Source organism: Malurus melanocephalus, unplaced genomic scaffold (genome assembly GCF_030028575.1).
Source record: "Malurus melanocephalus ecotype Western Australia unplaced genomic scaffold, MMel_1.1 scaffold_299, whole genome shotgun sequence".
In the NCBI taxonomy this organism is placed as follows: Eukaryota; Metazoa; Chordata; class Aves; order Passeriformes; family Maluridae; genus Malurus; species Malurus melanocephalus.
The window spans coordinates 828,130-840,688 of record NW_026623531.1 but is presented as its reverse complement, the minus strand read 5'-3'; the positions used below and the strand labels follow the sequence as shown (position 1 = coordinate 840,688).

The 12,559-nt window shown below is 43.9% G+C and overlaps 1 protein-coding gene across 1 annotated transcript in view; it reads right to left on the bottom strand.

The window, feature by feature from the left end:
• The window catches only part of PDLIM1 (PDZ and LIM domain 1), a 42,518-nt gene that overhangs the window by 24,812 nt on the left and 5,147 nt on the right, over window positions 1-12,559 (bottom strand). Inside the window, exon 2 of the mRNA XM_057377033.1 lies at window positions 5,546-5,697. Within this exon, the coding sequence (XP_057233016.1) occupies window positions 5,546-5,697 (152 nt within the window). The remainder of the gene's footprint in view (window positions 1-5,545; window positions 5,698-12,559) is intronic.

The following is a 12,559-nucleotide window of genomic DNA, read 5'->3' as shown; positions in this document are numbered from 1 at the left end:
AGTGGGATGGACAAAATTCAGATACCAAAGTAAATAAACTCCAGAAGACTGAAACATTTCTTGTGCAGCTGAGTTTCAGCTAAAGTTTGTTAGCTGAAAAATGAGGAAAGACCTAAAGAATTTATCTTGCACAATCTTCTCGCCAGAGTTTTAGACAGGCATTTTAACAATGTTTAGAAACTAACTACAAGAGCTCTCAGGCTACCAGGAAGGCATCTTTTAATCAGTCTTTTAGCTAAACAGCAGCAAAATACAAGCCCCTGGCTTTAAACATGAGTAGTCACCTTTAACAACCACCCGTAAAATGAACATATTCACTTTGGCAAGCAAAGCTGTACTCAGGCTGCATGCAACTCATTGCCAATTCAAACAGTAATGACAGCCACACTTCCTAGAACAGGAGGCCCCAAACATATTTCTCCATGCTCGACCCTCTTGCATTTCAGGTATCTCTGTAGACAATCACTGAAACAAAAAAGGCAACTCTAGTTACACAGAAGAAGCAAAAGAAGGTTATCTCGAGCAGATTCCTGACAGCTACAAAGTCTAAGACATGCCTCACTGCTCAGTCACACTGTTCTTCCATTAGCCAACTGCAGTTAACTGTTACTGCCTCACCCAAGAGGCTGTAAAATCAMAACAAATATCAATCATGATTTGCCAAAATTACTTTGAAGGTACCAATTGTTAGTGAAAGCTGCTGGGAGCAGCACACCAGCCATGGAGAGGCTGGGAGCAGCCACAGAGACCCAGGCAACCTGCATGGCCTTATATAGCTGCATACTGAGCAGCTGGCTTTTCCCAGGSCCAAAGGAATTATTAGTACGATGACAGAACTGGAAAACTCTGCTTGGCAGGGAAGCAAAAAAGCAAACCTAAATGAGTCAACGGATTCCACCAACTTCCTAGAACAGAAATCCAAGCCTATTGTGGCTTTGTGCAACTATTYCCCACAGCTCAGACTGGGAATACATGGAGCACGCAAGATTGCAACCAAACCTTCCACATAAAATGTAGAGGGCATCACACATGTGCTCTCTTCTTCATAAGCATCTACACATGATCCTTTCTGACAACCCATTTAACATGTCCTGATAGCAGATCTGACTTCCCTGATTCTAGCACTTTTCAAAGAACAAACACATAACTTCACTCCTTGGCAGCACTTTCAGCAATTTAAAAGACTATTTTGTAAACAAAAAAAAGGTGCATTAATATATTATAAACTAGCAGCAGAGCTGCAGAAAAGAAGCTCAAAATTTGAAGAAAATGACAGTAGGAGCAGAACAAGAGATGACATATTTTCAATCCCTTTTCATAAATATTCTCCTCTATCCCTCTACAACCCCCAAACTGCCTTGAGACACAAAGGCAAGGGCAGATTCACTATAGAATACTTTCTTTGTTGGAAAAAAATCCTAGATAAATATACACTTTACCCCTGAGCTACTCAGGGCTGCACAATTCCACCACCCATTTGGTGACTATAGCCACAGGCAAAGAGGCWTTTGTTTAAGAAATAATTTTCACCTGATTTGTTTAAGAAATAATTTTCACCTGTGCTACAATGAAAATTTGTCGGCTTTTGCGCATCTGCAGCAAGAACAGAGCTGTGTGTCAAATTTATCGTGAGCATTTCCACTGACATAGGTGATGCCTGGCTCTTTTGGCTATCATATTAATTTTGTGGTAGGAATATTTTTTCCTCCTGAACCTTCCTTTCTTTGAATGTTCTTTACCAGGGGAAACATCTTACTCAAAACAGCTATCAACTTCCTCTGGAAATTTAGTGTTTCTCCAATCTGYTGGATACACCTTGCTGCTCATCCCTATTAATGGAGAGCAGTCTGGAGCAAGGCTTTGCTCAACTCTAAAATGTCAGTGAAGTGATGTTCACACCCTAATTTGAAAAAAAAATCACCAGGAAAAAGAGAAGTAGTTCTTCTCAAAGACTCAAAACTTCATTTTTCCTATGAACGGGAGAGACTCAAAAATCTCCCTATGAATTTCTCCATTCAGCAACCAGGTGGGCTTGAGTTGACTGAAGCACACTGTCTYGAGCCTGATTTTATACTGCTGAAGAGTCTAACAGAACCTTTATTTTGGCAGCTTGGAAACTACATTTCTCTTGAAACAAAAAGCAAAATGAATGGACAAATACAAGCGCAGAAAAGAGTGGGAGCTGCTAGACAAGGAGTTCAGTGGGAATTCCATGTTACATACACCAACATKGTTGGAAACCCACTTTCAAGGCAGAAGACAGACCTTTCCAAYTCTGTTCATGAAGCACAAGGCAGTGCCACTTAGAAAAGAGTATCCAGAGAAAACAATTTGCGGCTGGGTTTTAAATCCTAAAAAACTAATAGATTTGCCCCTTTGGGTGAAAAAGCAGACCAGGTATGTTTTCTTCAGCCAGAAAGTTGATCCATTTTTAATGGTGACTTGTGTTAGACTAAATTTCCTGCCTACAATCTGATCTGAAATATTTTTGGACTGCTACCATAGTTAAGAAAAACAGCGAAACAGGAAACATTGGAATGTTGTTGATATACACAATCAAGCAGACTGTGCAAACAGCATTTCCTTTACCAGAAGTGTTTAAGTCCTTTCAATTCTCTATATTTACACTTCTCTTAAATAATCATTAGTAAGCCCAACATGAAGACTTCTTAACTGCTTGGCTATCATTAAAAGAGAAGAGAGTTTCCTATTTGCTTCACAGAAAAGCACATGAAAAAGACAAGCAAATTACAGTACTTCCATGAAACACTCTCCTAGCTTAAAGGCTTTCTGTAGCATAGGTATCTCCACTGAATATATTTTCATTTAAATATTTGTCTTGCACTAAAATTCACCCCTAGGCTCTTCAAGCCACATATTCTCCTCACATTTACAGCACAGTCACAAATGAAGTCTCCACTGTCACAATGGTGTTGATCCTTCGGTGAAACTGAAACACCATGTGTGAGCTCAGACCTGTGTCTGTAATCCCACCTTGCACAAYGCTGCTGTCACTCTGAATGCAGGTCAGAGAATATTGAGCATGGGTAATCATTTAAATAAGTAATCATTAAAAATTCATYGGTTAGGAATTGAAAAATCCCTAAGGGTTTATGCTTTCACAAGACATCTCTCCAATGGCAAGTAGAAAAGGACTGGAACACTGCTCACTCCAGAAAACCTGGCACAGCTGGGCACACCCTCACACCAACTGTGTGAAATTCCAGCCCACAGAGGCACTGCCCTGTCAGAGCAATGGTCTGTGCCAGCACAGCTCCTTGGTACAACCAATTCAGCTAACAAGCCACAACTGCACAGCGTGGAGACCAGACCCAAGGGTTGGTGGCGTTGAAGCTCAAATGATATACATTTCTTTCCATACTCAGACAACTGGCATTGAAGCTCAAATGATATACATTTCTTTCCATACTCAGACAACTACTAACAGAGCTACTTTGACAGAGAAAAAACTTCCAGCTCTGACCTGATTGCATTGTGGGACCAAGTGGAACCAACTGTATGGTCAAGCCYTAGTGACAGAGTTGTGCCCACAAAGGCTCAGGAAGCCCAATGCATATCACTTGGCCAGGTGGCACTCATTTTCCCCAAGAGCCTTCCATCCTCTCCACCTCCATGGCAATGCCCTTCCCTTCTTCACAGAGGAGGGCCCACCATCACCCTATAGTCCGCTTTCCTCACCCATTTCCTCTAAGTTGAGCACAAAGATGAATCACRGCTCCAGGTCTTCTAAAATGCTTTCTCTGTCATATCTCTAGACATCCTCTCAAGACCTTTCATTTTAAGACCTTAGCTTGCAAAGTAAAAAACAGCTCCTGTCTCAGTTCAGCTGTCTCTCATTTCACTGCTTTCACATCCTTGCAGTTTTGACACTCTTCTTGGCCATTCTTGGTCAGCAGTGATCAATATAGCAGCAGAAGCATCCAACATACACTAATGCTACCTCATTGAAAGGGGATCTTGAAAGTTGGACTGTGTAAACTTAAAGCCCCTGCACAATTTTACACAGCTGCAGATCCAGCTAGAAATCTCTTCCTGGGCAGCTTCCATACCCAAGGCCAATGAAACGTGCATGGGGTAGCTATAAACTTAACGACTTTGTAATTAACATTAGCAAACACATTTTACAGACTCAATGATCTGTAAGAGTGAACTTGCCTGCAGGCTGAAAGAGCCCTTGCCTCTCTTCTTCTCTCCCAGCCAGAACCACATGGCACTGCTTTGCCAAGTCAAGAAGCYGGATATTTTGGAGAGGAAAAGGAACACTCCTTTGCAGGAAGATTACACGTTGCTAAATTCAAGGCCAGTATGAAAACTCTGGGATTAACAGGCTGCTGCAACCACCCATTCACACTGCCTGCAAAGTGTTCCATTCTTCCATCTGTGAATTCCCTCAATGAACCATCGGACTTTTTTGGCCAAGACCCATTGCTTCTTCCAGAACTGGGAAATGCCTGCTGAACTCCTGGCATTGTCCGAGCTATGGTAAAGACTTCTGTCTGTCACAGAAAAGCCCTGAACAACTGTCCCACTGAATCMTTTAAGGCATGCTTTTGCACTCCTTTTGAAAGTACTTCCCGTGCCATCTGCCCTGAAACTGATGGATGATCATTCTGAGAGAAGGCAGGCGCAGGAAAAACTCACTCCAGATCAACTAGAAATGCCACACTGCATCTATCATCTGACTTTGAAAAGTGCTGGCACCTGTGGCTGCAATTCAAACCAAAGGGAAGGATAAATCAATCCTCAGTACCCTTGAAAAAACCAGGCTCCAGCTCATTTAAGCAGAAACAGGTCAATACAAAGCAGACCCCTGCCTTCCCATCTCCATTTCCTCTCTGTACAAAGATGGTCCAAGAACATCCATGGCTAAGGAAAGGACTGAAGCTGTCCATTGGTCAGCAGTTCAAGATGGTGGGAAGGCTGAAACCAGCCTGTGCTCTACACTAGTGACAGAAATTGTGGCTCAGGTGTCACCTTCCTTTAATTTTTCAAGACTTGGAGAGACTGATGTCTAAGAAGACCTTCATTGCACCCTGGGCCATCCCTGTTTAAATCTGACAGTGCTGTTTGATCAAGAGGCTTCAAAATGCACATTTCTGAGACTGTGCATGGCAGAAACTTGGCAATTAATGGCTTGGAAAAACACATGAGCATATATTTTAACTGCTAAATCAGTGCAACAGGAAGGAAGGCCACCTCTGGTTGCACCTCCTCTGCTATGAGTGAAGTTTTCATGAGACCATCTCTGGTTTCTTACTGCCAGGAGCCACAGAATAAGCAGRCAGACTCTGCCATAAATTATCAGCAAATCCTCACTTGGAAAGTTGTTTTCATAAGGTCAAAGTGCAGCAAATGCAAACAGTATTAGGATTAAAGGATGAAATGCAATTCCCTCTTGCTAGCAAGCACCTGCCAAAGCACTAAGAGGTCATATTAAACCAGCCAGAGAGGTCTACTGTCAAACCAAAACACAGCTACTGCCCACCCTCCCTCTCGCCAGCCCCAGTCTTACTTAGCYACGTACCTGCTGACTGTCAGAGTTAGTTCATCTGTGCAACACTTGATTTTGTTTTGTGCCTCAAGGTGTGTCATGTTATCTGTGTTCACTCCATCAATGGCTATGATCTGGTCTCCTATACACAAGTTGGCTATTGCGGCTTTGCTACCTGGAGTCACCTATGAGGAAACAAAAAGAGTGAACTTTTGTGGGCTTTCCAGGGAGGAGATTTCCACAGCAACATTTGAAAAACAGCTGGAGAAGYTGTGGTTTTTTCACTGGTACCTGGAAGCAAAGAGGTTACAACTAATGAAAGTAAATTCTCAGCAGTAATCTMTGTCTTTTAGATAGGGTATTTTGTTTTGGCATCCATAGATAAAAATCAGGAGAAGTCAACAAGTAAAAAAAAAAAAATAGTATTTTCACTCAAGACAATTCTCATGCTAGAGAGCACAATCATACAGAAAGCAACTCTGTTCTTTCCTGGACTGAGTAGTGCTCTCTCAAACAGAAGGCACTGAGCACAGACAGAAGTCCAAGTCTCTAAGAACAGATGTGACAGAAAACAGCATCAGAGTCACTGCAATACAATCATTACCAATCACAAACACCTTTGCCTGCATCACAATCTCATTTATTTTCTTCCTTGAAGAAAAGGTTTTGGTTTGAGATTTTGGATTGCTTCTTTAGCTGTAATAATCTGATTTTGCCCAGGAAGAGGTACAACACATTTATTTGCTTCAGCAAGATAATCGCAAARCAACACATGATCTAACAAGCAGACTGGAAGGGGGAAGGGCATCTTTAAACCACAAGCTGTCAACAGTCTGAAAAAGTAGAAGAACCAACCCCTCTGCCTGACCACAGCTCACCTTAATACCTTCTGCCATACTGCATCTCCCTTTCCTCTCCACGTGATCACACACAGAAGACACYGTGCAGCAATGTCATCACTAAGGCATTCCTCATGAAAAAGGTCCCACCTAAAATTTGGCATTTTCCAGCAAATCAACTAAAYGGCTTATTCATTTTGCCCTACTTCTTTTGAAGAGGTGTCCTCTTAACAACTGAGACCTCTTTGGGCCAAAATTATTGCCTGGGCAGAGGGTGAGTAATGTCATATTTGKGGCTTTGCAAACACTACATAAGATTTGGTATAGTTTTAATGAGTTTGTGAAAGGAGTGTAATGATTTCTATGGGCTTTCATCCCTTTTTAAATAGACAGAGGAAATGAGAAGGGTGGACTGCTCCTAGACATGAGCACARATTAAAACATGCCTTGCAGCTGAGACATACCTCCTTTATGAGTCCATTGCTACAGGTATTCATTCTACACATTCAAGCTAGGTTTCAGCATGCTGGAAAGCAGCTGAGCAAACCCGGCAGARCTTTCAGACATATATATCATTCACAAGATTTAGAGATTGTTCCTAACTAGGGYTTGGTTGGCAAATCATTGCTCTAACAATGGGGAGGGAAACACTACCCTTCTAGAGGTCACAAATCAGCAACAATCACTGTTTTCCCGGGTCAAAACTAAGCCTGTTTAGCACACCTCCTCACAGCTGTAGTGGGCTATTTTCCTTAACCAGAAGAAAGACCACAAGATGCTTTTTTTTCACCACTCTACTAGGAAAGTATTTCATGGAAAAGTGAAGGACACAGATGCGAATCACAGGTCCAAGGCTGAATAAGGTGCTCAACGTTAATCCAAAGAGCTTCAGAYGGGTCAGCCAATAGTGAATGTCTACCTGCACACCACTTTGAATGGTGCAAGCAGTCTCTGAACTGACAGAGGAAGTGCTGATGAAAACACCAGACAAAGCACCAGATGGATACAGAAAATCTGCTTTAAATGTGAAGATCATCAYCTGCCCAGCTGCAGCTCACAGCTGATTGGTGACCTATCAGGGCCATTGAGTGCAATCTACAGCCACTCCACTGGATTCAATGCCTTGAGGATACCTCCTGTAAACCTTGTGTCAGGGTGTCATGGTTCGACCCCCGTCAGCAGCCAAGCTCCACACACCTGCTCACTCATTCCCCCTCAGCAGGACTGGGGAGAGAACTGGGAGAGTAGTGGAAAAACTCCTGGGTTGTGATAAAGACAGTTTAATACGGAAAGCAAAAGCCACACACACAAACAAAGCAAAACAAGGAATTAATTCACTGCTTCCCATGGGCAAGCAGGTGTTCAGCTATCTCCGGGACAGCAGGGCCCCATCATACATTTTGGTTGCATGATGGGGCCCTGCTTGGGAAGACAAACACCATCACTCCAAACATGACCTTCTTCTTCCCCTCTTTATACACTGAGCATGATGTCATGTGGTTTGGAATATCCCTTTGGTCAGCTGTCCCAGCTGCCTCCCTGCCAACATCTCGTGAACCCCCAGACTCCTCACCAGCATGRCAGTATGGAAAGCAGAAAAGGCCTGGGCTCTGTGTAAGCAGTAACAAAAACATCTCTGTATTATCAACCCTGTGCTCAGCACAAACCTAAAACACAGCCCCATACCAGCCACTGTGAAGAAAATGAATTCTACCCCAGCCAAAACCAGCACACAGGGACAGCTCGCAGCTCTGAAGAAATCCTGAGCASTGAAAGCCGCCTACAGTCCCATCAGATTTGGGACCTGTCATCATAAAAACCATAAGATATAGCCCTAAGGATATMATTACAACAAAAGGAGCCTGCAGGAAACATGGTGTGGGTCCTCTCCTGGTCGCTGGACCTTAACAGAACCACTTGTTTTTTTGGGGCTTTTATTTCCCCTGCTACCAAGGGAGGGAGAGAGGCACATKACTCACCCCTGTGAGGAACACCAAGCTCAGTACACTGTTACCATGACTCATTTTCAATCAGACAAGCTGCCAAAGGGTCAAGAACAGCAGTGGATTAATGCCAGCATTGGAACGCTGCTGGAGACCTAGCCATACAGYTTGCATTTCAAGACTGATAATCTACACAATTCATGACAGGCTGGTAGAAATGATCCAGTATCACCAGGAACAGTTAAGCCAGAGCAGCCAGGGACACTGAAATACTGARGCCTCCTGAAGAACCCCCAAAAACCACCAGGACGAGCAACTGGCATTCACAGTGACATCTCAGCACATTGCCAGTGCTTGTGGTATTAGTTCCCCTTCTGTGTCCACTTCAGAGGAATTTGAAATGTGAGTTCTCTTCTCCATCAGATAAGAGCCACTGGGCTATTGCATCTCTCAAGTACCACATAATCCTCTCCCCTAAGGACAAGCTACAAGGATGCACAATAGTCACAAAGTGTATCTGCCAAAAGGAAACATGTTTTAAAATCCAGCTTCTTCAGCTCTGGAAATAACTTGCCCTGAAACGCAACCTTCTACRAACTGCTGCCTGCAACATCCAGCTCATACTGCCTGCCAGGACTGCTCATAGCAAACATGTCTGCACAAGGGCAGGGTACAGAGGGAACCCATCCCCCATCCTTTTAGGATGATTTACAGCTACTAATAATGTTCCCTTCCTCCCTCRCAGTAAGGTCTGGGTTTATCTCAGTGCTGTGAAGCAAAAGGCATTCCTTTTATTAAAAGAGGAGCACAGAGCTGCCWCTTCTGCATGGAAGACATTTTCCTGCTTTTAATTTTGCCACATCCCTGCCTGGTCCATGGGAAGCAGCATGGGCAGGCACATGGCCAGGGGGAAACCAGGCAGAGGTGCTCAGAGTACTGGTAGCAACCARCCAGCTTACACTAAAGGACTTCAAAAATGAACAAAGCTAGCAGGCATTCAGTAAATTTTGCACCATCTGAAACTGCTTTGCTCCTTGTCTCAGATGACCTAAAGCTTTGCTCCAGCCTCTCTCCTTTCCCTTCTCTCTTGAATGAGCATGGAGCAGAGACCAGCAGGAGCTGAGGGGACAACAGACAGTGCCTTGCACACCTTGCACAGGTGGGTGACCCAGTACTGAGCAGACAGAGCTGCACTTCTGCATGGAGGGGCAAGGAGGGCTGAAAGACACTGCCAGGAACAAAACCAGCAAACACAACCTCGCACAATCACAGCTTGTGCAAAGGCGTAGTGTCTTGTGTCCTTCAAAAGGGCTCCCTAATTGGCTTGGGCTTCTCTAGTGGGGTTAAACAGCCTCTGGCAGATGGGGACATGGGCAGAGTCACAAGACACCAGGAACCTCCCTGTCCCACAGGCATCATGGTTSAGTGAATAAAGCTCTGCACACCTTGTAATATCATGCCCAAGGGCTTCCTTTGGAAAGGAGCCATGCCCTACCTTGAGGTGATTGCTCCCAGGCAATTGGGTAACACTGCCATTAGCTCATTTTGCTGTTGAACAGACAATGCTGAGACAGGCAGAGCAGCACTGGTTCATAYTCTGTCCAAAATAGGTCCCAGAGCGTGTTTATGGCAATGCTCTCTTTGGCTGGTGTTCAGTGTAAGTAATCTGGGCTACTATAGAAATAATCTAGATACTTATAACCACACACATCAGACTGTGTCCTTGATACCAGCTCAGACATTYGCACCAGCATATGGAAGAAACAAATAATCTCCATAATCCAAGGGTTTGATTGTGCACTCTTTACTCACGCAGAACTCAATGTAATAGGTAACACAGTTTAGACCAGTTATAGGCTTGGACCCCTTTTTWAAAAGAAGTCCCACAGATCCAGGATTGGTTTGGGTAGAAGAAAAAACTACATTACTTATACTAAAAAGTGAAGCTTTGTGCACATGTGCTCACTTGCACACACACTTCGGGCTCTGCCTTGCCAACACCACCAGGATTTTGCAAAGTTGGTTTTGCAATAGCTTGCTGCCTACTGACTCCTTGCACTGGCCAGGCAGAAAACAAAGTGCTATAAAATAGCAAGTCTTCAGGTAGTCTTTGGGCAAGTGCATTTAAAACAGAAATCACTTCAATTTAGCAGTGGGAGACACATTTGGCTGCTTATTCAGCTCCCAGGACCTCTTTATAAAACTTCTGTCTGTCCCACAGCTTGCCAAACACAACCACATTTTATATTTCATGCAATTTCCTCCATACATGCTACCTAACAAGCTTTGCAGTCCCTGGACAGAGATATATGGTGCCTTTTTTCYTTCTGCAGGCAAGGATCCAAGAGGCAGCAGTGGATATATTGAGGGAAGCTGCTGCCCACAGCAAACGAGAGGGAGGAAGGGTGGGAAGCATTTTTATGAAAAGCAGCATAACTCAGCTCCATGTGAGTCAAGATAGCTGGGTGGGTCTAAAATTCATTCAATTTTTTTCTGGCCTTCTCCCCTCATCCATTCCGGCACCCTACGTGCTCCTTCTGTCAGCTCTTCACAGTTTCTCACAGACCCTGCAGCCTCCGTCATCACCCATCACTCCACACCTAAACACACACTGCAAGAAGCGATGAAGAGATAAGAAACAAGAAAATTAACATCAGCCAAGAAAAAGATTTGGAGAAACTGCACCTATGTGTGCTTGAGAGGAAAACCCAGCTGAGTTTTTGCTGGAAAGAATAGACATGAAGCAACATACTTCCAAGACCACCGTGACAACCAGACATCTCCGACATTCAGTTTAATCCTCCCCACCCACACACACTGCTCTTTAACCATGAGTAATGTCCTCAGCGATGGAGTATTATGCTAAGCAGTCAAAGTTTCTCCCAGCAAAAGCATGCAGCTGGGTCAGCAGAGATCAGAGGCTATGAGAAAATTCAGACAAGCACGTTCCCCACCCATTCTCTTTAGGAGAGCAGGAATGATATGCTGGTTCCTTTCAACAGGCTTCAGGAGAGTTCCYTTCAATGCCACTCCTGTTCTCTGCACCATTACAGCCTGACAAGGCTRAAACCCAAATCTCACTGGCTGCTTTGTGCTGGCCCAGACCACACCATCACCAGGAGACAAGAAGCAGAAGGGGTCATACTTCTGGCTGGTGAAACTCCTGAGCATCAGCCCACCCCAGCAGGCTCTGGGCTCCCACTACACAAGCTCCTCCGGCAGCCCAGCCCTCACCCTCCTGCCCACCTTCATGTCCTGCCCTGACAGCCAGAGGAGCATTGCTAACACAGGCAGGGGAAGGCATCGGTCACTGCACAGAGAAGACTGACCTCACTAAGACAGTACAAAAAGACATAGGTGAGAGAAGTTGCTCAGACATGCTCAAATGACAGTTGAGGAGCTACTGAGCCTTACAGCTTTTGTTTTTGGTTTTTTTTTTTTTTTTTTAATGTGGGGCATGTTGCAAGAGATTTTTTACAAGACCTCAAAAACAGCTGAGCCTTTCCTGATGGTTTTTTTCATCCTCTAAATAAATCAACATATCCAGTAATCAGCAACCATCTTAGATACTGTAGTCCAGAATAACATCAATTATTTATGCAGTTGAGGGCTCCTATAATTTCCCTGTTTATACTGAAAAAAAAATCCTTTCCTCCTGTTATTTTGATGCTGCACCTTTCAAATCCAATTCATTATACATACCAAATATATTTCCTGATGGACAAAGTTATTTTTGAGGGTGAAGGTACCAAAACGCCTGCAGTCATACACAACTTAACACCTAGGAACAAGCAGATCAGGGAACAAAAAGAACTTACTTTCTCCCAAGAAGACCAACWCTTACTTCTGTCACCTAAAGTCGTAGGGCTTAAAGCTCTCATATAATGTATTGGCTGGTACATTCACCCCCGATGTGGAGTTCTCTCCTTACGTTCTTTGGGCAATTCGTCCAGAACAAGGAGGATAAGACATTGTCAAAAGAGATAATACTGGTCACAAAGAAGAGGTACAGAGAAAAGGGAACTCTAAAGTTTGGGTCACATCAAGCTGCTGCATAACCCATTAAAAATTAGTCTGACTATATGAACTGAGGAACATACAACCCTGGCTCCTAGGAAAGACAACTGTACTACTCCTGCTTGTAGCTCTGGTAGAAGGCATTTGATTAGTACACCAATAATTGTAAAAGTTATTTTCAAGGTAAAAGCACCCCCCACCTCAAGACTCAAGAAATAGGACTGGATAAGATCAAGCATGTCCTGCKC